The 25,842-nt window shown below is 46.2% G+C and overlaps 1 protein-coding gene across 2 annotated transcripts; it reads left to right on the forward strand.

Moving 5' to 3' along the window:
- Positions 1-3,069: 3,069 nt before the first annotated feature.
- Positions 3,070-25,406, forward strand: TRIM27 (tripartite motif containing 27). 2 transcript variants are annotated; one of them, XM_062184738.1, is made up of 9 exons: positions 3,264-3,768; positions 4,938-5,033; positions 9,112-9,342; positions 15,404-15,426; positions 17,435-17,550; positions 17,675-17,707; positions 21,031-21,057; positions 23,674-23,737; positions 23,812-23,898. In XM_062184738.1, exons 1-8 carry the CDS (start codon positions 3,349-3,351, stop codon positions 23,706-23,708), a joined length of 981 nt encoding a protein of 326 aa, XP_062040722.1. In that variant the 5' UTR covers positions 3,264-3,348; the 3' UTR covers positions 23,709-23,737; positions 23,812-23,898. The 2 variants fall into 2 exon arrangements, with proteins under 2 accessions (XP_062040712.1, XP_062040722.1); XM_062184728.1 differs by lacking the exon at positions 23,674-23,737 and having other exon boundaries at positions 3,070-3,768; positions 23,812-25,406.
- Positions 25,407-25,842: the final 436 nt, after the last annotated feature.

Below are 25,842 nucleotides of genomic sequence, written 5' to 3' on the forward strand. Positions count from 1 at the left end.
TTATTTTTTTAACATCTTATTTATTATTCATTTGAGAGGTAGAGCTACATACAGCTACATACAGTGAAAGTGAGACAAAAAGAAAAGTCCCCCATCTGTGGGTTCACTCCCCAAATGGGGGGATCCGAAGCCAGGAGCCCTCTCCAGGTCTCCCACATGGTGCAGGGGACCAATCACTTGGGCCATCCTCTGGGATTAGAACCAGAGTCTATATGGGATGCCAGTGCTGCAGGCAGATGATTAACCTACTGAGCCACAGCACTGGCACCATCCGTACTTTTTTCCTGCACCATCTGTTTGTATCCTTTGCTTTTTTTGTGTGTGTGTGTGTGTGTGTGAAAGTATTTTGTCTCAAGAAAGTTAATCTTTCAGCACATTTGCTAAAATGTTCAATTGTGTCGTGATGGACTGGCTAGGGAAGCCTGGTTCCCCAACACCTGGTGACAATCCTAACCTTGATTATAATTTTCCCAAGAGGGGTAAATTCCTCTACATTTGACAAAGCAAGTGAGGCAAAGACGGTTTGTGAGTTAACTGGTTAATTGCAATAAGCACATAAAAGCAGGATAAACAATTTTAAAAAGAAATGTATGCAAAGATAGGCAAAACTAGGTAAAAGAAAATCACCAGAGCACAAAGTGCCAGTAACCAAGCAAACACCGTGTATCTGTGAAGGAAATTTTCAAATTGCTTGGGAAAACAGGCTTCTTCCAGGGGAGGCTCGACAGGTCTTCAAATCATCAGCAATGAAGTCCAGCGCTTTCTCTCCGGCTGAGCGTCCAGCAGCTGAGGCTCCTTTCAGAGTGAACTCCCACGCAGAGTGGGAGTTCCCTCAAATACCAGTTTGAAGGAATTAGTATTCATTGTCTCAGCAGGTACATTATCTTAGCTTGCAGATATCAACCTGGGGACAAGATGTCCAGGATCCAAATCTTCTCATTTGCATATCAGCACACAGTTGTCAATGTGGCTTAGCAGTCTGGCAGTGCCAAGGGGGCCTCTTGACTATCAGCCGGCCCCTTGGGTCACTTATCGCTTGTATTACAAGAAAAAGCTCAAAATGGAGTTAGTGCTGTCAAAGCACAGGCATATGAACTTAGTTAAAATATGAATTTATTTAGACTCATAAGAATCATAACAACAAAACACACATCATAACAAACTGTTCAGAAGTATCTTTTAGTGAAGAAGTCATTTAATTTTTAATTTTATGTAATCAAATTTGCCCATTTGTATTTTCTGGGTTGGGTTTCATGTTCAGGAACATTTTCTAGATGATTAAAAGCATTATTATTATTTTTTTTTTTTGACAGGCAGAGTGGACAGTAAGAGAGAGAGACAAAAAGGTCTTCCTTTGCCATTGGTTCACCCTCCAATGGCCTCCGCAGCTGGCGGATTAGCCTACTGAGCCACGGCGCCGGCCCAAAAGCATTATTATTAAATAAGGTTTTCTCCTAGGGGTCTTATGAATTTATTTTTAATTTAAATCTTTTCAGTTTCCTAGAACATATTCTGATTTAAGAAGTGAGATCGGGGTGCTGGCATTGTGGCACAGCAGTTTAAGCTGCCAGCATCCCATATGGATGCTGATTCCTGTTGCTTGAGCCCCGGCAACCACATGGGAGACCTGGAAGAAACTCTTGGCTCCTGGCTTCAGCCTGGCCCAGCCCTTGCTGTTGCACCTGTTTGGAGAGCGAACCAGCAGATGAAATATCTGTCTCTGTCCCTGTCTCTTTGAGAAAGAACTTTGGCTTTCAAATAAATAAATAAATCTGTAAAAATAAAAAGAAAGTAGTCTTTTTTCCCCCCTAGACACCTTCCCGGTTGTTCCAGGATCATTTTTTTAACGTTTAGAGCCAATCTGATTTTTCCTCTACATGATATCAAATTCTTCATTCTTCAACATTTTAGTCTATCTCTCAATTTCTATTCTGTCCTATCGATCTGCCTGCTTATTCTTACTTTAAGCACTGCACCTTTGCGGCATTCCTATTATTTCTTCAGCCAGATGAGAGATAAGAGAGGAGAGAAGCAATGCATAAATATGCATAAATATCTTAGGTCTAATGGACTCTCCGCACTGTATGGCCCAGCCCAATATTTCTATGTTTTTCTGTAAGTGGGCTACGGTTATTGGGGACAGGAATTTCACAGACTGGGTACTCAGAGTGTGGTTCAGAAGATGTGGGCTTGGCCATGTCCACTTCGCCCCTCGGATCCCTCCAAACAGAAGCTCCGGAAGCAGAGGCCCTACTGCTGAGACCCAAGAACCACACTGAGAAAAACCCCAAGGAAACCAGCAAATACCAACTCAGGGATGACGGGAAATCCACTGTGTGATAAGAGAACAGACAGCCTGGGATTCCAAGACCGCGGGGCACTGTGGGATTCGCACTCTGAACTTCAGAAAGGAACAAGCGGTTTTTAGGTGCCGCTCAATACAACAACCCTACGCCGTGGGTATTTTGCTGTTTTCACGGATAAACATCCTGACGGCTCAAAAATTAAACGATAAAGTCTACCTTCTTGCTGAGGTATACTGATTCTGAGGCTCAGAATGGTAAAACACCTTGCGTGAGCACAGATAGGGAGTAGCAGAACTGGGCTCGCGGTTTTTCTCCCTGCGGAAATGTTAGAGTGATAAATAAACCCATTTTCCCCCCCTAAACAAAACGGCGAGCCGCAACAAACGATGGCTCTGCTTAACAAAGTGCGTCACGTACCGGATGCAGCTCAGTTTGCAGCCCCATCCGCTGGCCTCAGGGCCTGCGCTTCCCAGTACTACACAAAGCCAGCTCTCTCTGGCGAGGGCAGAGGCCTGAGCGCCCAAAGGAAACCTCACAAAAGACCAGGGGTCCTCAGCGCCCAATTCGGAGGTCGCGTCCCGACCCGTCCCGCCCTGGGGCGCGCGCCCCGCCACGCCGCCCTCCGCGGCAGGAAACAGCTAGGCCCCGAGGCCGCGGAACGCAAGCCCCGCCCACTCCGCCCCGCCTCTTCCGGTCGCGCCGGGGCGGGGTCTCCGCGGCCTGCGGGATCCGCTTGGACGCGGCCACGTTGTCCTGCGCGCTTGGCGCGCCTGCCCCTGTGAATCCGGCCCGAGGCGCCGCGCGCCTGGCCCCCTACCCGCGTAGCCGTCGGGCGGCAGCCTTCCCGGCCTCGCTCAAAGGGGTACAACAGGGCAGCGAGCGGCCCGGCCGCCGGAGCCTCCCAGGGAATCCGGGCCCGAGGGGCACCGCCCTCCTGCCCGCCCGGCTCGAGCAGCGACCCGGAGAGAGCGCCGGGGAGTCGGGCTCCGCGCAGGGCTCGGCGCCGGGGGCCCATGCCCGTGCGCCCCCGCCGGCCCGCGCCATGGCCTCCGGGAGCGTGGCCGAGTGCCTGCAGCAGGAGACCACCTGCCCCGTGTGCCTGCAGTACTTCGTCGAGCCCATGATGCTCGACTGTGGCCACAACATCTGTTGCGCGTGCCTCGCCCGCTGCTGGGGCTCGGCCGAGACGAACGTGTCGTGCCCGCAGTGCCGAGAGACCTTTCCGCAGCGGCACATGCGGCCCAACCGGCACCTGGCCAACGTGACCCAGCTGGTGAAGCAGCTGCGCACCGAGAGGCCGTCCGGGCCCGGCGGCGAGATGGGCGTGTGCGAGAAGCACCGCGAGCCGCTGAAGCTGTACTGCGAGGAGGACCAGATGCCCATCTGCGTGGTGTGCGACCGCTCCCGCGAGCACCGCGGCCACAGCGTGCTGCCGCTCGAGGAGGCGGTGGAGGGCTTCAAGGTGAGGGCCCCCCGGCGCGCGCGCAGCGAGGCGGACAAAGGGAGGGGAGAGCCGCGGGGGCTTCCCCTTATTTTCTTGCCTAGAAAATGGCTGAGCCGGACGTGTGGTTCCCAGCCGTCATTTCCTCTCTGTCCGCTCCCGAGCCTCCGCACTCGGATTTGGAGGAAAACCTGTAGCTGCTGGGGAAGCCCGAAGTCGCCCCACCCACCCACCCCCACTCCTCTCCCTGTTTCCCAGATCTCGGACGCGATGGACATAAAGACGCCCCCTGGAGCCCTTCCCCCACCCCCACCTGCAAGCCCGACACCCTAAAAGATGTGCATAAAGCCGTGCACACATCGATAAGCTCCTGAGACACTCTGCTCCCCAATTATAGAGGAAACCCACCGCGGGGTCCGAGTCATCCGGCAGATGCCCGTCACTTAGTCTGTAAGCACTTCCTGTAAACCGTCTTGTTCTAGAAGCTCATGGAAAGGAACACATTTCTCCACTGCTTGAGTAAGGCATTTCGCCATCCTGAGACACGGGAGGGAACAGGTATTATGATTAAGGGGATAAGAAGTGCAAAGCCTTTTGCAAACTGTTGAACCCACTGCGGCAGCAAAACAATAACACGGAAACAAAGTATCACGTGCAAAAGAGTTTTAAGGAGACATTCAAGGCGTCCTTGATGTTGTCTGTTTGCTGTGTGTTTGAGGGCCACAGGATTATACCTGTAGTTGTGTCCGTGTTTAAATGTGAATGCATCCCTGCATAGTCACCTAACATTTATGGAGCTTTTAACTGCATCATTTCACCTGCTCTCCTTATAACTGGAATAGGCTGGGAAAGTGGTATTTACCCCGTCACACATGAGGAGAGTTAGAGAAGTTGCTTCATTTTCTCAGTGGGCCTCTGTGGAAGATCTACAACTTTACTTTAAATTTCCTAGTCCAGTCACCCTAATGCTAAACTGGATAGAGGATTCATTTAAGAAATGCACACATTGTCATAGAAGAGAGGTGGTAGCCCCTGTGCTCTGAGTCTTCTTTGGATGGTGGTGTGGTCTGAACACAGGCTCACACCAGGCACCTGGCATCAGAATTGTAGCTTCTATATGTGGGGAAGCAGAACAGCCATGGTTATACTATAACCTGCCCAACTTTTTTCTTTTTTCTTTTTTTTTTTAGGAACAAATCCAGAACCAGCTGGACCATCTAAAAAGGGTGAAAGACTTAAAAAAGAGGCGCCGGGCGCAGGGGGAGCAGGCACGAGCTGAACTCTTGGTAAGGGCTTTGGGAATTCCCAGATATTAGCGCTTTTGCTGGTCAGTGCTTCTATCAAGCCAACTTGCTCAGTTCTTCCAGTTGCAAGTGAAACAACCCCACGTGGCAGTGGAAACTTAACCTGGAGAACCAAGGGGTTCCCCTACTTTTGGGAAGAGGATGGAGGTGCTGTGGTTGGAAGTCATAGATACCTGCTGGATCAGTAAAGTTTAGCTTGTTAGCTGCTTGTGGGCCAGGACTGATGTTTGGCAGACTTGAGATAGGTGAAATTCTTGAGCATAGTTAGCTGGCGTCCTGTGGTGCACCATCCTTCCCACAGGTGCTGGAGATGGATTTGTGTCAGCCCCACTGGTTGCCTTTCTGGAGTGTTCGTTCCCCTTTCTAAACAGAGTGAGTTTTTCGCTCTGTTTTCTTTGACCAGTCTTCCAAGGCTTTGGCAGGAACCTGATGTGCTAATTCTGATATGGGTATTTGGGAGTTTTGTTTTGGAAAAACAAAAAGTACACAGGGTTTTATCATATACACTTACATATTCACTGCCTAAGTATTTACAGTGTGGGTGGAATAAATAAAATGTTACAGACCTCTAACCATTAGAGGTGTTTGCATCTGAAAAAGCAAACTCCTAGACTAGCAGTGTCTGGAATCTGTGAGAAATTGTGTCAGTTCTAGCCTGGATGCAGTAATGAGCTTCTAAGCGGGGAGCTCATTCCTAAGGTGTCTTTAGATTCCACCACTTGCTCTGCCCACACAATCTGCTGAGACCACAGTTCCCCTTACTTTCGAAAGAGATTTCATGGACGAAGAATATTCTTCCTGAACCTGAGTCCACTTCAATCATAGTGCACACAACAATTGTCTTCTGGGCAGGATTGTCAACGAGGAGACACAGCCGTCCTCTGAAATCCGGCCACCTGGATGTGCGTCTTGGCTCTCATGCTAGCCATTTGTTTAGAGTCACACTTCACCTGGGAAATGGGTAGGTTGGGGGGCTGGCATTATGGCAGAGTGGGTAAGGTGACTGGGGAGGGTAGGATGGGGGTGCTACATATCCTGTTATGTGAAAAACAGCCCCATGCTAAACAACATTGTCCCTGCCAGCATGCCAGTGGCAACCCCCTCGAGAAACACTGGTACTTGACCTTTAAGGTTTCTTTCAGGTTTAATTTTTCTGTTTCTGAGATTGTATTTTATGGTTTGTCTTTGAAAAGACTTACCCAGTGGCAAAAAGGCATGAGCTTGTGAAAAGGATTTATAAATGAAGGGGGTGTGTGTCACCAAATTGTATAGTGAGTGCCTAGAAGGGGGCTAGAGGGATGGTCAGCATGGGATGTGTCTCAGAAGGGTTTGAATTTAGAACCCGCGTTGGCAAACTCCCCACAAAGGGCCAGATTGTACATATCTGTAGCTTTGGGGCTCTATGGGTCCTGTCCCAACTAATCAGTAATGTTGTGGCTCAAAAGCAGCCACAGCCAATATGTAAATAAAGAGGCAGGGCTGTGCTTTGATAAAAGGTTGTTGGATTCCTTTATAGCCCTTTGCTGACCCATTGTTTAGAACAGAATTTTTTTTTTAAAGATTTTGTATTTACTTGAAAGGCAGTTAGGGAGAGAAGGGGAGAGAGAGGGAGGGAGGGAGGGAGGCAGGCAGGCAGGCAGGCAGGGAGAGAGGGAAGGAAGGAGGAAGGGAGAGAGAGAGGGAGGGAGGGTAGAACAGAATTTTAGCAGTGCTGACTGTAGGGCATGAGGGTAGAGAAGGAAGGGAAGACAAACTGTGGTGGATAAATCAGCAGCAAGAGGAAACTGCCCTTCCCCCAAAGCCAGGGAGACAGGATGGCTGGTGAAAGCCCTGAGCAGAGAGAGGTTTGGAATCTGGGCCCAAGGAGACTGGTTAGTGAAATTGTGCTTAATTGGTGCAGGCCATCCTGCACAGGGCATGCCTGTATCTGGCCTGTGTTTTCCCTGGGCGATGGTCTTTCTCTCTGTTGCTCAGTTGCAGTAAAGTTCTTACCCCTTACCCTCCAGGCGAGGTGTGACCTGGTCTCTTTACCTTTTCTGCTGTCTGCTGCAGCCAGACAAAACCATTTGCCTGCTTGTCTCCCTCCACCTTTGCTGTGCCATTTATTCTGCCTGGAAGGTCTTCCACTTGTTGCCTGTATGGTGAACTCCTGTTCTTCCTGGAATGCCTGGTTTATACATTGCTTCTGTTAAGACAGTACAACCTTCCCCTACCACACGCTGTTACCTTTTTTTTTTTTTTTTTTTTTTAGTGAAGTTTTGTTTTTCCAAATGTACAATTTCCAAAGTTTGGTTTTTTCCCCCCCACACATTGCGTGTTTATGCGTCTTCACCAGCAGCTAGGAATCTTCCCCTGGTATTCCTTGAGCTCTATGCCTTTTTTTTTTTTTTTTTTTTAAGATTTATTATTACTGATTTGAAAGGCACAGTTAGGAAGAGAGAGAAAGGGAAAGGCAGAGAGAGATCAAGATTTTTCATCTGCTGGCTCACTCCTCAAATGGCTGCAACAGCCAGGGCTGGGCCAGACCAAAGCCAAGAGCCAGGAGCTTCTTTAGGGTCTCCCACGTGGGTGCAGTGCTGCCCTAAGCTCTGTGCATTGAAACCAGTTGGATTAACCTTTTATTGAGGAGCTCTTGAAGAGCTGCCTTGGTGAGGGAGCTGAGAATCTGGTCTCTTAGAGACCACAGCTGGGTCTGTAAACTGAGAGTAACTTCTGTAACAGAATGTATCATAAGTAGCTTTGTCAAAGAAGTCTAGGTTATTAAAAGTGCCCCGAACTGTGCCTTTGTACCATTTCTTCTGCTTGGTCTTGTGCCTAGATTTGTTCATGGGGTCTTTACCTTTTTTTTTTTTTTTTTTTTTTTTAGTGTTTTATATTATTTACTTGAAAGGCAGAGTTACAAAGCACTGTGGCTTAGCAGGTTCATCCTCTGGCTGCAGTGCCAATGCTGGTTTGAGTCCCTGCTGCTCCACTTCTAATCCAGCTCTCTGTTCACAGCCTACGAAAGCAATGGGAGGGAACCTAGAAGACACTCCTGGCTCCTGGCTTCAACCCAGCTCCGGCTGTTGCGGCCATTTGGGGAGTTAACCAGTGATTAGAAGATTTCTGTTTCTTTGTCTGTAACTCTGCCTCTCAAATTAATAAATAAATCTTAGAGAGAGATCTTCCATCTGCTGGTTCACTCCCCAAATGGGCCATCTTCTTGGCATTCCAAGAAACTTTAGTAGGGAGCTGGATCGGAAGTGGAGCAGCCAGGACTCTAACCAGCACCCATATGGGATGCCAGCACTGCAGGCAGCTGCTTAGCCTGCAATACCACAACACTGGCCCCAAGAGTCTTTATCTTTCTTATCCAGCTTCTTTTTCTTAAAGGATTTATTTATTTGAAGGCAGAGTTATAGGGAGGGAGAGAGAGGTCTTGCATCTACTGGTTCACTCCCCAGATGGCTGCAGTGGCTGGAGCTGTGCCAATCTGAAGCTAGGAGCCAAGAGCGTCTTTGGGTCTCCCACATGGGTGCAGGGGCCCAAGGACTTGGGCCATCTTTCACTGCTTTTCCAGGCCATAGCAGAGAGCTGGATAGGAAGTGGAGCAGCTGGGACTAGAACCAGTGCCCATATGGGATGCCAGCACTGCAGACGGAGGCTTTACCCACTATGTCACAGCACCGTCCCATCTTATCCAGCTTTACAACATCTTTCTTGGCATCCTGGTGAAGTTCAGTAAGAAACGACAAGCATCACAGCTTTGCTAAGATGTGGGACAGAAAGGCTGTCACCTTGTCTTTAACTCCCCATCCGTGACTGTGCACCATACGAACCTGACTTGCTGGACTGAGTTCCTTAGCAGCAGAGACTATGCCTTAATTATCACTGGGGTAACTCAGTTCCAGGGCGGCATATGTCTAGTGAGTAAGACAGAAATAGTGAGTAAAAATGAACAGTGTTGAGTATCCCAGGATAAAGTGATGCACTTTCGGAGTGAGTGGTCGTGGAAGGAATGTGAAGGGATCTAGAAGGGAGCTTCTCCTCTCTTTACTGCCCTTCTCTGTCGTCTGCACAGAGCCTGACCCAGATGGAGAGGGAGAAAATCGTCTGGGAGTTTGAGCAGCTCTATCACTCTCTGAAGGAGCATGAGTACCGCCTCCTGGCCCGCCTTGAGGAGCTCGACCTGGCCATCTACAACAGCATCAACGGGGCCATCACCCAGTTCTCCTGCAACATCTCCCACCTCAGCAGCCTGATTGCCCAGCTGGAGGAGAAGCAGCAACAGCCCACCAGGGAGCTCTTGCAGGTAAGGCGTGGAGAGCCATGCTCAGGCAGTTCCCCCTAGAAGTAGTCTCCCCTCTCCTTCGCCAAGTAGAACCCAGGACCCTGTCTCCTTGTCAGCTCGGCAGGTATAGCAAGGGCTTGCCAAGCTCTGCATTGGTGTGGTGGAAGGAAACCATGTACACCAAGCTCTGAGTGATAGAACTTGGATCAGTCAGCAACATTGTCTCATGGAAGGATAAAAGGATGATACTCTGTCCGGGCCTGCCTTGCACTGATAAGTAGTTCTTATCACAGGCATAGTTCTTCTAGGGGCCTCACTGACTTCATTCGCTCATTATGTAAGGAGAGGCTTGGACCACGTGTCATTTAAAGAATCCTCTTCATTACGATATCCTGTAATTTTAGCATATACATGTGCATTACCACAGCTATAAAACAATAAGCACTTGAGCAGGACTGGTTGGTCTAAGCAGTCCTGTGGTTTAACCTCAGTAGTACCTGTGAGAAAGCGGCAACAGAGGGGCAGGCACAGCAGTTAAGACACCACTTGGAATGTCTGAGGTCTGGCTGCACTCCCAATTCCAGTTTCTGCTCAGTTAATCTACCTGGGAGGCAGTAGTGATGGCTCAAGAGTTGGTTCCCTGCCACCTGTGTAGGAAACCTAGACTGAGTGTCTGGCTTTGGCCTGGCCTGATCCAGTCTTCGTTGTGGTGGGCATTTGGGCAATGAACCAGTGAATGGGAGACCTCTGCCTCTTTCTCCCTGTCTCTCTGCCTTTCAAATAAATAAAATAAAGCAATTAATTTTTAGAAGGTAACAAAAGTACATCAGATAGCCGAGCAAAACAAGAAATGTGAAAATGCTGGTTGCTTATATTTGTTCATTCAGCACATGTTAATCATCTATTCTAGGCACCGGGATTAAATGGTGAATAAACTTTCTAGTTTATTTATTCTAGTGTGGAGAACAGACAGTGAGTGAATAGTTATCACGGATATTGATGAATGCCATCAAAAACAGGTGATAGAATAGAGTAGGGGTCAGCATATTATGGCCCGCCATCTGTTTTTGTATGTTGTAGGAGTTAAATATGGTTTTTACACTGTAAAATGGTTGAAAAAGCAGAATGTATTACGTGATAGGTAAAATTATATAAAACTGAAATTGTTTTCATACATTATTGGAACTTAACTATGCTTACTCATTTACGTATTATGAATCATTGTGACAAAGACTATGAAGTTAACAAAACCTAAAATATTTATTATCTAGCCTTTTTTTTTTTTTTTTTTTTTTTTTTCGTTTTCACCCACATGGAAATTAACCTTTTAAGAACAAGGTTACTAACTCCTGCTTTAGAACACAGATTGGTTATTCCTTATCCACAATGCTTGGGACTAGAGGCTTTTTGTATTTTGGATATTTTTGGGTTTTAAAATACTTCCAAATATATTATGGATTATGTTGAAGATAGGGACCAAGTGTAAACATGAAATTCATTTATGTTTCACATTGATCTCATACTCACAGCCGTAGCCTGAAGATAGTTATACGTAGTATTTTTAGTGCATCTGCCTTGGACTGTTACTTGTCGTATGAGGACAGATGTGGAATTTTTTTTACTTGTGGCCCTCAAAAAGTTACAGATTTTTAGAGCATTTTGTATTTTTAAACTAGGAATGCTCAACAGGTAATAAAAAAAAAAGACAAGAAAGACAGCTTAAGCTCTAGTGAGCTCTGAGATTTAATTGCCACGGAGAGAAGAACGAACTTGCCGAGAAGACGACTGATGAGAGAAGCAGAGTGTGAGCAGGAAGGAAGAACAGTTAAGGAAATAGAGAGTGAGCAGGAGTCTAATGCAACCGAAGTCACATAATATCAGAGCTCCTAATCCATTTGTTTGAAAAATATGACTGTTGTCGGCAGCCTTATGAAACGGCCACAGTGGAGGCATTTGGGCAGGAGCCGTGTTAGGGGAGCTGAGTGCTGACCGGGCAGGGTGCATGGAGGCTGCTAGTGGAACAGGCACTATTTCGAGAAGTTTGACTGTGAGAGGATGTGGGAAGATACTTAAAAGATAAGGTGGGATTATGGGACTTCATCTAGAGGGGATGTTTACAGAAACTAGTTAAATGTATTTTTTTTTTTTTCGAAGATTTAGTTATTTGAAAGACAGAGTTACAGAAGGAGAAAGGGAGACAGAGATCCATCTGCTGGTTTACTCCCCAAATGGCTTCAGTGGTGGGGCCTTGGCCATAACCCATGAACTCCATGTGGGTTTCCCACATAGGTGGCAGGGCTGGACCAGGGTGAAGCTAGGAGCCCATGTAAGTGGCAGGGACCCAAACTACCTGAGCCATCAGCTGCTGCCTCCCAGAGTACACACTAGCAGGAAACCGGAATTAGAAGCAGAAGTAGGAGTCAAGTCTAGGCACTCAGATACAGAATGCAGGCTTCCTAAGCAGCATCTTCTTTTTTTTTTTTTCCCCTAAGATTTACTTATTTGAAGGGCAGAATTACGGAGAGGAAGAGAGAGATTATTTGAAAGGCCGAGTTAGACAGAGGGAAAGATGGAGGTCTTCTGTCTGCTGGCTCACTCAAGTGGCTACAATAGCCAGGGTGGGGCCGGGCCAAAGCTAGGAGCTTATTCCAGGTCTCCCATGTGGATGCAGGGGCCCAAGCATGGGGGCTGTCTTCCACTGCTTTCTTTCCCTGGCGCATTAGCGGGGAGCTAGATCAGATGTGGAGTAGCTGGGACTCCACCTAACGTCCATAGTAGGCAATGGCTTGATCCATTCTGCCACTGTGCTGCCCCCCACCTCCCCCACAAGCAGCATGTTAGCCACTGCATCAAATGCCGCCTCCTGGCTCCTCTCACTTAGCATAATTTTTTCAAGGTTTATCCATATTGCAGCATGTATCAGTACTTCATTTCTTTCTGTGGCCAAATTATATCCTATATTAACTATAAAATATAACCATAAATATAAGAACAATAATGGATCATAACTCACTGAATAAGAGTCTGGGTCCATACTAATAAGAAAAGGAAATCCCACCTTTCAGTAGAATGTCAGCTAAGTAGTGTAAAAGGAATTTTGAACTTAGAATATCATTTGGCAGCCATCATAGTAAAAATTCAGACAAGAATTAAAGTTTTTAAGATGTATTTATGGGGACCAACACTGCGGCCTGGAGGGTAAAACCGCCAGCATCCCATATGGGCGCCGGTTCCAGTCCCGGCTGCTCCACTTCCGATTCAGAGATGGCCCAAGTCCTTGGGCCCATGCCCCCATATATGGGTGACCCAGAAGAAGCTCCTGGCTCCTGACTTTGGATCGGCACAGCTCTGGCCATTGCAGCCAACTGGGGAGTGAACCAGTGGATAGAAGACCTCTCTCTGCCTCTCCTCTTAGTAACTCTGTCTTTCAACTAAGTAAATAATCTGAAAAAGAGAGATGTATTTATTTTTATTTTTTTAAAGATTTATTTTATTTGGCCAGTGCCGTGGCTCAACAGGCTAATCCTCCGCCTTGCGGCGCCGGCACACTGGATTCTAGTCCCGGTCAGGGCACCGGATTCTGTCCCGGTTGCCCCTCTTCCAGGCCAGCTCTCTGCTGTGGCCCGGGAATGCAGTGGAGGATGGCTCAAGTGCTTGGGCCCTGCACCCCACGGGAGACCAGGAGAAGCACCTGGCTCCTGCCATTGGGTCAGCGCAGTGCGACGGCCGCGGCGGCCATTGGAGGGTGAACCAACGGCAAAAGGAAGACCTTTCTCTCTGTCTCTCTCTCTCTCTGTCCACTCTGCCTGTCAAAAAAAAAAAAAAAAAGATTTATTTATTTGAAAGAGTTACAGAGAGAGGTAGAGACGAGAGAGAGAGAGGTCTTCCATCCGCTGGTTCACTCCCCAGTTGGCTACAATGGCCAGAGCTGGGCCGATCCAAAGCCAGGAACCAGGAGCTTCTTCCAAGTCTCCCAAGTGGGTACTGGGGCCCAAGGACTTGGGCCATCTTTGACTGCTGTTCCAGGCCATAGCAGAGAGCTGGATTGGAAGAGGAGCAGCCAGGACTAGAACCGGTGCCCATATGGGATGCTGGCATTTCAGACCAGGGCTTTAACACACTGGGCCACAGTGCTGACCCCTGTATTTATTTATTTTGAAAGAGAAGAAGACAGAGAGAGGCATCTTCATCTGCTGGTTCACTTCCCAAAGGCCACAACTGCCAGTGCTGGACCAGGCCAGAGCCAGGAGCTTCACCTGGGTCTTCCCTGGGGACTACAGGGACCCCAATACTTGGGCCATCTTCTGCTGCTATTTCCAGGCCATTAGCAGGGAGCTGGATCAGAAGTGAAGCAACCAGGACACAAACTGGTGCTCATATGGGAAGCCAGTGTCACAGGGTCAGCTTTACCTGCTATGCACAGTGCTGTTCCCCAAGATAAGAACTGTTAATGAGTAATAAAAGATGGAAAGTTTGATTGGGATTGGAAGTGTACCTATAGACTACTTAATAATTACAAAAGGGAAAATAGTAACTGTACAGTGATCAAAATTGGTATCACAAATAAGGGGCATGCAGGTATCATGTATCTTTAGAAGGATACAATATATACTAATCAAAGATGGTACAACCTTGGGGCCATCATAACAGCTTCCTGCTGATGGACCTGGGAAAGCAGTGAAAGATGATCCAAGTACTTGTGTCCTGGCCACCCACATAGGAGACTCAGATGGAATTCCAGGCTCCTGGCTTCAATTATGGCCATTGTGTACCAATGGATGGAGTATCTTTCTCTGTGTCTCCTTCTCTCTGCAACTCTGTCTTTCAATCTTATATCTTATATCTTATCTTATATCTTATCTTATATCTTATCTTATATCTTTCATCTTATATGAAGATGGTACAACCTGAAAATTTTTTTTTTTAATTTTTTTTTTTTTTTTTTTTTTGACAGGCAGAGTGGATAGTGAGAGAGAGAGACAGAGGGAAAGGTCTTCCTTTTTGCCGTTGGTTCACCCTCCAATGGCCACTGCGGCCGGCGCATCTCGCTGATCCGAAGCCAGGAGCCAGGTGCTTCTCCTGGTCTCCCATGCGGGTGCAGGGCCCAAGCACTTGGGCCATCCTCCACTGCCTTCCCGGGCCAAAGCAGAGAGCTGGCCTGGAAGAGGGGCAACCGGGATAGAATCCGGCGCCCCAACCGGGACTAGAACCCTGTGTGCCGGCGCTGCAATGCGGAGGATTAGCCTGTTAAGCCATGGCGCCGGCCTACAACCTGAATTTAATCATGAGGGAAATACCCAACAAACTTACATGTTAAAAAGTGACATAAAAGACAGATCTGTACTGAGGAACTGTTCCAGTTAAAGAGATATGATAACTAAATGCAGTGAATGGTCCTGCGTTACCCAGCAGTGCAGTGGGGTAGCTGTAAAGAATTTCAAGACAATTGATTAAATTAGAGTGTGGTCCTTGGGTTGGGTAAATGTGTCAGTGTTTGGTTTCCTGAATTTGATAAGTAATGTCATTATGTAAGAAAATGTAGTTTTTAGGAACTACATATGAAAGTATAAAGAGATAATGTAAATGATGACCTATCAAGTGGTTCTGAAGATAAATCTGTCATGTGTATTATATATCAGAGGGGAGAGAGAAAAAATAAGTTAGGTGAATAATTAAAGATTGCTAAGTTTGGGGAAAGCAGTTTTTTGTAGTAGCCGTTTTGTGTATTTGAGGTTATTTCACAGTAAAAGGAAAATAAACTGGACAGTAGGCTGTTGAGGACTGAGAGCAGGATGCATGAGTTAGTAAATGCTAAATCATGAGACCCTTGCCCGGTGCCTGGCAGGGAGAGAGGGACAGCATAGGAAATGCTAAGGTAGTAAATGCATCCCAGTTTCCTTTGCCTGGTTTTTAGCTCCTTGAGATGGTTAGGTCCCAGAGATCCTGTCTCTGGCTTCTCCCAGGAGGACCATCCATAGTTGAGCTTTCAGTGAAGATCTGTGAAAGAAAACAAGTTTTGATTGGCTTTTTCCTTTCTTTTTATGATCGGCTTTTCATGGTTATTCTTTTCTTTCTCTTGTAGGATATCGGGGACACATTGAGCAGGTATAGTTTTCTCTCCCCTTAGTGTTAAATCAAGCACAAGAAGACTGTATCCATCACATTTATTAATTCCAAAAGGAATCCAGTGCCTAAGATGGACATGTTACAAAATCCACACTTGTCCTGCCTGTCCCTGAAGGGTCACTAGTGTGCAAGGAACTACTAGGTGAACCACAGCTCTTCTCAGTAAAACTTAGGAATTTCTGACAGACTGCTAGGTGGGAGGGCACTAGTGTTTTGGGGGGATGGGTACATTTCCATGGAGAGAGTGGGGACCTAACAGGGACTTGGGCAGAGTTCATGGGTGGCTTACAGCTGTTCCTTCCTGTGCATTTCAGGGTTCCTTCCCTTTCATTCTATCATTTTTTTTCTATACTGGAGGAAATAAAGAATAAGGAGAGTGTAACTGTCCTGGATTTGTATCATTACTTACCAGCCAACTGGGTTCTGGCTCTTATTTTCATTGTTTCTTTACCATCAAGTGACAAGTGAGAAAGAGCTCCCTGGGAGTTGAGATGTTATCACTGGGGGCAAGAAGCCAGGACAGAGTTGTGTGTGCAGTATGGCAGGTGTAGGCAAATGGAATAGGTCTTGGGGCGATTAAACGTTTAGTGCAGGAGTGCCTACAGGAGCCGAGATTGACTTGGAGGGAGACGGACTTCTAAGGTGATTAAAATCCTAAGTGGTGAAAATCCTCCAGGGGAAAATGCAGTTGAATTACATGGAAACATTTCAGGAGGTTGGGGGAGGGCCTCCCAGATAGCGTAGGTTAGCTTGGAGGTCTATGTAGATAGAATCGTGTTGATGGAAGTTAAGTTCCTGAGGGCCCTTAGGATGGACATTTGTTAAAGTTTGTACTGCTAGCCAGATGACCCCAGCAAGTACTACCTTTACCTGCTACTTTTTTTTTTTTTTTTTTTGACAGGCAGAGTGGACAGTGAGAGAGAGAGACAGAGAGAAAGGTCTTCCTTTTGCCGTTGGTTCACCCTCCAGTGGCTGCCGCGGTAGCGCGCTGCGGCCGGCGCACCGCGCTGTTCCGATGGCAGGAGCCAGGTGCTTCTCCTGGTCTCCCACCTGCTACTTTTTGATGCAAATCTAATTCTGTCCTAACATAAGATGGTAGATCCTTGAACACCCAGCAGATATTAAGGATTGGATTTGGCTATATGAGATAAGAACTCCAAAATTTCATTGGCCTAAGGCCTAAACATAATACAAATTTTTGTCACCATATTGGAATGTGCAGGTAGATAGCCTGGGGCTGGGATGGTGGCTCCAGGAATCCACAGAGACTCAAGTGTTCTCCCATCCCTAAGGTATCGCCCTCAGATAGCCCAAGATAACTGTAGGAATACCAACCAGGAGGAAGGCGATAAGTCATACCACATTCCTTTTTTATCAGACTTCTAAGATTACCTACCATGAGATACTTCAATACGTTTTAACCTCTGATTGGCCAGAATTTAGCTACAGATCACATCTAACTACGAAAAAGACTGGGCATCCCTAAAGCCATAAACTTTAGAAAGCAGGAGGAATTTTCAGTAGGCAACTAAGAGTCTGCCAGAGACTTCCTTCCAGGGATTAGGAAATTGGTTTGTTGACCCCTGGAGAGTGCATTATCCTTCTGAAGATGTCGTTCTCTCCGTATTTGGGAGCCTGGGGATTCTGGATAATTATCTGAATTACATAAATGTCAAGGACTTGTCATAGAATCTACTGCTTTGTGGCGAGGTCAGCCCATAATTTAATTCAGTAAACCTTTTCTGAGGAGTTGCTATGTTTATGTCCATGAGCTAGGTTCCTGGGGAAACCAAAAGTGAGTAAGATAAAGGGTCATTGTCCAGGAGGAGAAGATGGGAAAAGCTGCACTGACTCCTTTTAAACTCCATCTGTGTCGGTCAATTTAACCCAGGGCCTCTCCTAGCCCCTGAAAGATCGTGATGTTAGGGAAGGGATTCACATGTGTTTTTTGTTTTGTTTTGTTTTGTTGTGTTTTGTTTTAATTTAGGGCTGAAAGAATCAGAATCCCTGAACCTTGGATTACACCTCCAGATCTGCAAGAGAAAATCCACATTTTTGCCCAAAAGTGTCTATTCTTGACGGAAAGTCTGAAGCAGTTCACAGGTACCATTAGGGGAGGGATTATGAGGGGAAATGGATTTATATTCTGAGTATTTGTGTGTCTTAAAGCGAATGTTTTCCAGATAGTGGCATGCAAACTGAGTGTCTTCTCCTTTTCTCTCCTTAGAAAAAATGCAGTCAGATATGGAGAAAATCCAAGGTAAATTCATCTGTTTGCTGGGGTTTTGATGTTGACATGTCATGGAAAGAACTGCATCTATTTGAAAATTATGGGAGAAAACAGGACCAGGGTGATACTGGCCAGCCTATCTTGATATTTTACATTTCCCTTTTGTTAATTATTTCAATTAATAGCTTCTTGTTCTAATTTGAAGTCTGGTAATTATATTCAGTCTTCAGTCTACTGTGATGGAGGAGGAAATAGTCAATCCAAAGATTAATCCAGAATTACTTTGATTATTATTAAATTTTCTTATTAAGTAAAAGAATGACCAGAAACTATCCTGATGATATTTTACTTGAGACAGTAGCTGAGAGGTGATTGAACCAGTATTTATCATTGTGATTTACTGAGTTCCTACTGTGTGTGGACACAGGTACAACCAGCACAGGAGTCGTCGAGCAGCCCTGACTGAGACAGCACTACCAGCAGAGTTGTTAGGAGTGAGCGTTGGCAGTCAGGCAGCCTGGGTTCTGGACCCAGCTCTGCCATTTAATAGGTTTTTTTTTTTTAAGAGATGTATTTATTAGAAAGGAAGAATTAAAGAGAGGAAGAAGCACACACAGAAATCTTCCCTCTACTGGTTCACTCCCCAAATGGCCTCAACGGCTGGGGCTGGGCCAGACCTGAGCCAGGAGTTTCATCTGGATTTCATATGGGTGCAGGGGCCCAAGCACTTGGTCCATCTTCCACTGCTTTCCTAGGCCATTAGCAGGGAACTGGATCAGAAGTGGAGCAACTGGGACTTGAACCAGGGACTGTATGGGATGACAGTGTTGCAGGCGGCAGCTTAGCCTGATAAGCCACAAAGCCAGCCCATTAATAAAGATTTTACAGTGTAATCCTCTTATCTGTCAAATGAGGGAAATAATAGTTAAAGATTGTGGGTTGGGGCTGGTGCTGTGGCATAGCAAGTAAAGCTGCCGCCTGCAGTACCGGCCTCCCATATGGGCGCCGGTTCGAGTCCCGGCTGTTCCACTTCCAATCCTACTCTCTGCTGTGGCCTGGGAAAATGAGTGGATGATGGCCCAAAAGTCCTTGGGCCCATGAACCCACGTGAGAGACCCGGAAGAAGTTCCAGGCTCCTGAAGTTCCAGGCTCCTGGCTTTGGATTGGCCCAGCTCCAGCCATTGCTGGTCATTTGGGGAGTGAACCAGCGAGTGGAAGACTCTCTCTCTCTCTCTCTCTCTCTCCCCCTCCCCCTCCCTCTCTCTCTCTCTCCCTCCTTCCCTCCCTCCCTTCCTCCCTCCCTCCCTCTCTCTGCCTCTCTCTGCCTCTGCCTCTCTGTAACTCTGCCTTTCAAATAAATAAATAAATAAATCTTAAAAAAAAATTTTATGGGTATGTTTTTTTAAGATTTATTTATTTGAAAAAGCTAGAGAGAGAGATCTTTCATCTGTTGGTTTACTCCGTAGTTGGCTACAACAGCCAAAGCTGGGCCAGACTGAAGCCAGGAGCCAGGAGGTTCTTCTGGGTCTCCCACATGGGTGCAGAGGCCCAAGTGCTTGGGCTATCATCCACTGCTTTTCCCAGGCCATAAGCAGGGAGCTGGGTAGGAAGTGGAGCAGCTGGGAATTGAACTGACACCCACGTGGGATGCTGACATCACAGGTGCCAGCTTTACCCGCTACACCATAATGCCAGTCCCAGTTACAATGTTTACAATGTTGTAAAGTAAGATAAAGCACCATTTCTTAAGCCTTTTTTTATGTTTTTTTTTTTTAAGATTTATTTATTTATTTATTTGAGAGTCAGAATTATGCAGAGAGAGGTCCTCCATCCAATGGTTCACTGCCCAGATGGCCACAATGGCTGGAGCTGTGCCAGTCCGAAGCCAGGAGCTTCTTCCAGGTCTCCCACGCGGGTGCAGGGACCCAAGGAATTGGGCCATCTTCTACTGCTTTCCCAGGCCACAGCAGAGAGCTGGATTGGAAGAGGAGCATCTGGGTCTCAAACTGGCATCTATATGGGATGCCAGTGCTTCAGGCCAGGGTGTTAACTTGCTCTGCTCCAGTGCAGGCCCCTAAGCCTTTTTTTTTTTTTTTTTTAAAGATTTATTTATTTATTTGAAAGGCAGAGTGAGCCTGACACATCCTAAGCCCTGTATTTCTAGACATTTGGAGAATATTTTTCCACATTTAAATTTTTCTGCTCATGAGTTATACTTAGGAGTTGGCTGGCTAGTTACTAATATACTTATAGGTAGGAAAACCCTTTTCTTATTATAAATGATGGAAGCCTTTTTTTTTTTTTTAATTTTTTTTTTGACAGGCAGAGTGGACAGTGAGAGAGAGAGACAGAGAAAGGTCTTGCTTTGCCGTTGGTTCACCCTCCAATGGCCGCCGCGGCTGGTGTGCTGCGGCCGGCGCACCACGCTGATCCGATGGCAGGAGCCAGGTGCATCTCCTGGTCTCCCATGGGGTGCAGGGCCCAAGCACTTGGGCCATCCTCCACTGCACTCCCGGGCCAAAGCAGAGAGCTGGCCTGGAAGAGGGGCAACCGGGACAGAATCCGGCGCCCCGACTGGGACTAGAACCCGGTGTGCTGGCGCTGCAAGGCAGAGGATTAGCTTATTGAGCCGCGGCGCCGGCTGGAACCCCATATTTTTAATAATTTCCTATGTTACGTATATTAACTCCTTGTTTGCATTTCATCTTGTCAAATCTTTTCATTTGACATCTAGCAACATAGATGTAGGAGACATGCCTGTGTCCTCCACAAGCAAGACAAATGGGGAGACACCAGTCACTATGTTAGATAATACCGGAAGTGGTAGGATCAGGCATGACTTTCCATGATCTGGCTCTCCTTCACTCCTGCTCCTCTTTTGCCACTTAAATGCTCAACAGGAGTATATGTGAAATGGTTTTTCAGCCATAAACTGCCATGTTAGTCTTGTTTGCCTCAGAGTGGCAGTGAGTGGCAGTGAGTGGCGTTTGCTCCACACAGCCGCTACAACAGAAGTGACTTAGGGGAATCAACAGTTGTACATGAAATGGAATTAAAACAGTTCCTTCTATTGAGCCAGCCGATCTTGGCATGATTTGACTCCAAATTCTGGCTATCTCCGGCACGTGGTTATCCTGTCTGAGGTTCCCAAACTCTTTTTATTTAAATCTGTTGGCTGGGTGATGGAGTCATACTTTGTATGAAGAAATCAGTGCATGGCTGACAGCAGGAGCTCTGGGGTTTCTGGGTGGAGATGGCTGCTTTATGATGAGTAACCAAAGCTCCTGGTGTCACCCATTTCCTGGAAATATTAATATGACTTCCACAACTGCTTTTCTCTTTTGTTCTTTCAGAATTGAGAGAGGCTCAGTTATACTCAGGTAGGTAATGGGGGACGAACTATGTTGGAATAAAATAAAATGTGAGCCTACCTGCTAATTTTTGTGAATGATTTTTGAAGTTTCCTGAATTTGGATTCCTTCATGTTACATGTATAAAAATGATCCACAACAAACACAAAAATCCACTGATGTTTCACAAACCATTACTCCCTGAAACACCTCAGAACTGAAGCCATGGGAAGAAGCCATCTGAGATGTTATAAAGGGTTAGAATAGAAGCTGCAGTTTCTCAACACTGAAACATCGCTGTTAAACTGCTGTGCCTGCCCAACCTCAAGGGCAGCAAGTGGGGTGATTGAGTTCAGCTCCTAGTGAGTGCTGGAGGGAGCCTGGGAGTTTTAGGCCATCCCATCACTGCACCTCAGGGAAAAGCTTGAAACTCTCCCTCTCCTACACAACTGCCTTTACCCTGTGATTCAGAGAGACTCTCAGATCCCAGTCCTCCAAATCCCACTTTCCATGGTCACACAGGTATCTGCTGTTTTGTGGAATCCTCTTCATGGAGAGAAAGATTACGAGTACATGCAGTTGGTCCTCATTCACTGGTGCCAACTGGCTCTGACCTGTATTTTTTTCTTCCAAAGAAATCTTATTTAATGAGTACAAATTTCATAAGTACCACTTTAGGAATATAGTGATTCTTCCACCATACCCACCCTCCTATTGTCACTCCCACCGTACTTGCTCCTCCTCTCCCATTCCCAGTCCCATTCTCCATTAAAATTCATTTTCAATGAACTTTATACACAGAAGACCAACTCTATACTGATTTCAACAATTTGCATACATACATACACAAAAAAACTGAGAAAAAGTTTTACAGTAAATTCTCATAATACAACTCATTGATGACAGAGGTCCTGCATGAGAAGTGCACAGTGACTTCTGTTGTTAATTTAACTATTAACATTCATGTATGATATCAGTGATTACCCAATTCTTGACATGAGCTGCCAAGGCTATGGAGCCTTTTGACTCCACAAACTCCATCAGTATTTAGACAAGGCCATAAGCACATCCTTTAATGGCTACTCCACTGGGGTCTGTCTCAGATCCTTCATGTAGGACATATTTTTGCCACAGTGTCTTGGTTTTCCTTGCTTGAAATGCTCTCATGGGCTTTTCAGCCAGACCAGAATGCCTTAAGGGTTGATTCTGGGGTCAGAGTGCTGTTTAAAGCAATTGTCATTCTACGTATCTGTTGTGAACTGCTTCCCATGTTAGAACATTCTCTCCTTTTTAATTCTGTCATTATTACCATACACTTGATGTTATTTATATATGATCCCATTAATACTTAATCCTATCTATATGATCACTTGAACATTTAATATGTCTGACCTGTATTTAATTCTTTGAACAAGCATTAACTGAGCATCTAGCTCACATCCTGCACTAACATTGTGCAGGATGTTTTAGAGGGTATAAGGTATAAGGCCCTGTTCTTGGAGTTTATATTGTCTAGTTGAAGTTATGAGGTGTACCCAGGACACAAGAAAAATGGGCAGCTGTGGGGAACAGTTTGTTCAGCCAAGAAGTGAGGGTGCTGGGGCTCTTGATCGCTCTGCCAGTTGCCTGTCTTGAACCTGTTGTGGGAGTCATTTAGCCTACACAAGCTTTGTTTTCTGAGAAGCAATGTTTGAGAATCCTCTGAACAAGATGTAAAGAGCAAGTGAGAGTACTCACCAGTACTTTTAAAGCAGGAAAGTACCTCATGATTGTAAGACGTTATAATGCTAAATGCTTTTATCAGAGGATATGACATGGGTAATATATAGTTTTAAAATTAAGAGCAAGTAGAATAGAATGGTGTGGACTGGCTAAGAAGAACTTTGAGATTGTAGGCATTAGAAGACAGAGTTTGGATTGCAGAGTAAAGGCCTCAGAATGAATAAAGAGCAATTTGAAAGGTGGATAAAGTGGTACATGTTCCCAGCCCCTTATCCACAGCTCTCAAATCCCAGGTCTCTATAATGTTACTTATGTTAGCAAAAGCTGAACTTTGGTGGGTCTATGTAGAGGCATCATCCTGTGTGAGGAAGCATTGATTATGTTTCATAGACTGCCTATCAAAAATCTAACATTCTGAATTTTGTGAAAAACTATTGGTTCCTAAAGTTTTCAGATAAGGTATTGCAGACATGTAAGAAAACCTCAAATTCAGGTTATAGTGGATATTGTGGCTTAAGACATGAAAGAAAGGGAATGGGGATAAATTTTCAATACTTAATATATCCTTACTAATAAAGGCAACTAGCTAATCCAAGAAGTAAGTTTTTAAAAATTTTTATCTAACAGCAAGAGAGCTTCCTTCTGCTAGCTCACTCCCCAAAAGCCTGCAACAGCCAGACTGGGAAATGTTAAAGCTGGGAGCCTGGAGCTCAATTCGGGTCTTCCCTATGTTGGTAGGAACCCAGTTCCCTGAGCCATCACCCCTGCATTTACAGGAAGCTGGAGTCAGGAGCTGGAGTTGAGTATTGAATTGAAGCACTCTATTGTGGGACATGGTGAATCCAAGCACTCTGTTGTGGGACATGGGTCTTAACCAGTGTCTTGGCCACCCCCAAGCAGTAATTCTTGAAATGTGAATTTTAGGATTTATTTCATCATCAAATGGACGCAACCTCTAGTGGGGAGCTCTCATTCACTTCTCCAGAAGGTAGGAGAAAGGTTGGGAGTTGTCGAGTGGGCTCTCCTGACCTCAGGCTGACTCTTGCATCTGTGTCTCTGCAGTGGATGTGACCCTGGACCCCGACACAGCCTACCCCAGCCTGATCCTCTCTGATAATCTGCGGCAAGTGCGCTACAGTTACCTTCAGCAGGACCTGCCTGACAACCCGGAGCGGTTCAATCTGTTTCCTTGTGTCTTGGGCTCTCCATGCTTCATCGCTGGGAGACATTATTGGGAGGTAGAGGTGGGAGATAAAGCCAAGTGGACCATAGGTGTCTGTGAAGACTCAGTGTGCAGAAAAGGTGGCGTAACCTCAGCCCCCCAGAATGGATTCTGGGCAGTGTCATTGTGGTATGGGAAAGAATACTGGGCTCTCACTTCCCCAATGACTGCCCTGCCCCTGCGGACCCCTCTCCAGCGGGTAGGGATTTTCTTGGACTATGATGCAGGTGAGGTGTCCTTCTACAACGTGACAGAGAGGTGTCACACCTTCACTTTCTCTCATGCTACCTTCTGTGGTCCTGTCCGGCCCTACTTCAGTCTGAGTTACTCGGGAGGGAAGAGCGCGGCTCCTCTGATCATCTGTCCCATGAGTGGGATTGATGGGTTTTCTGGCCACGTTGGGAATCACGGTCATTCCATGGAGACTTCTCCTTGAGGAGGCGAACTTAGGCCAAAAGGGCTCTTGGACATAATCCTGTCCCGGGCACAAGGCATCTTGTTGCCTTGCTGCTTCCTGTCCGTCACTCTGGGCATCCTTAACCGTTTTCCATGCTCTTTCAGTGGGAAATAGGATGCCCATGTTATCTACCATCCTTTCTCTTCCCTTGGGAATTCAGAGATGTAATGAGAAGTGTCAAGATTTCCCAAAAATAAAAATCAGAGTCCACCTCCAGTGCTTCATACGTTTTAGTTTTACATGCTTCCTGAGGTGGTAAAAATACAGAGAGTCTTGGGATTTGCAGAGCCATTCAAGATCCTCATGCCACCTTCTGGCTCAACCCTACAGAGCAACCAAGGGTATTTGCTGTCATCTAAAAATTTTGAATGGAATGTCAAGGCCCTATCAGCATGGCCACTTGTATTCATTTTTTCTCTTGAAATAGTACCTTGAGCCCTGATTCCAGTCTGCCATAGTTTTAATAACTCAATTAACAAGGCCTACATGTGTTTGGTTAGTTACAGTTATTTTACACTAATGGTGGAAAATGCCCCACCTCTGTTATGAGATAATGTTCTAACCAGTGTCTCTGCCTCTATCTTTTCTGAAGGATTCATCTGCTTCCTTCATACTAATGAAAGAGGTATCCTGGTGCTGGATGCACATCATCCAGAATAATTTTCTGCCCAACACTGTCTACTGTTTGTAGATCCCCTCCACGTCACATATATGGATTGGTGGTCCTACAACATCCCTGGAAGGATTCTGGGGAAGTATTTCAGGGATTCATTGACTTCCTGCCTCCTTTTGTCCACTTCCGTTGGGTGATAGGGGGATTGACCTTTCAGATGAGCGTACCATCAAGAGGCAGCTCCATCCCCATGGCCATGGAATCATGCAACATTCTAGAGTGAGAAGGCAGATCACTTTGAATGAGCCCCCATGATGGTTTCTTTTCTTTGGGTACATGCCTCTCTGTTTAAAAATAAAGTAAATATGAATGTTTACATTGTTGTCATTTTCTGGCTCTTAGTAAGTGGGTTCACAGATGTTAGAGTGTGGGTGGGGAGCGATGGTGGTGGTGGTAGTGCTTTCCCATATGAGCCCAGAATTCTGTTCTGATAAATATTTTGCTTCCCGTTGGATGCTAAAATTACTTTCTTAGAACTATGTCACTGCATTCTACTAGTACTGAGAAAGTAATGTTGGACATCCTGTAGTTTCACTAGGAAAGTATTAAGTCCTTTTTGTAATTAACAATGAATTAATGCAGCAGTGCTTGGTGTAGATCAAAGGGCCCAAACTTTGTTCCAGAACCCACCAACCCAGGCACTTGAATAGTCTCACGATGCCCTAAGGGAGGAAGTGCCAGGCTGAGGGAAGAGCCCTATTCCTAGGGATTGAAGCTTTTCCACTTGAGGACATGAGCTTA

Source organism: Lepus europaeus, chromosome 3 (assembly GCF_033115175.1).
Source record: "Lepus europaeus isolate LE1 chromosome 3, mLepTim1.pri, whole genome shotgun sequence".
Taxonomy (NCBI): Eukaryota; Metazoa; Chordata; class Mammalia; order Lagomorpha; family Leporidae; genus Lepus; species Lepus europaeus.

Coding starts and splice junctions, on each gene's coding strand:
- TRIM27 (XM_062184728.1), top strand. CDS start 3,349: ATGGCCTCCGGGAGCGTGGCCGAGTGCCTGCAGCAGGAGACCACCTGC. Junction 5,034..9,111: donor AGGCACGAGCTGAACTCTTG/GTAAGGGCTTTG, acceptor TCGTCTGCACAG/AGCCTGACCCAGATGGAGAG. Junction 17,551..17,674: donor AAGTCTGAAGCAGTTCACAG/GTACCATTAGGG, acceptor TTCTCTCCTTAG/AAAAAATGCAGTCAGATATG.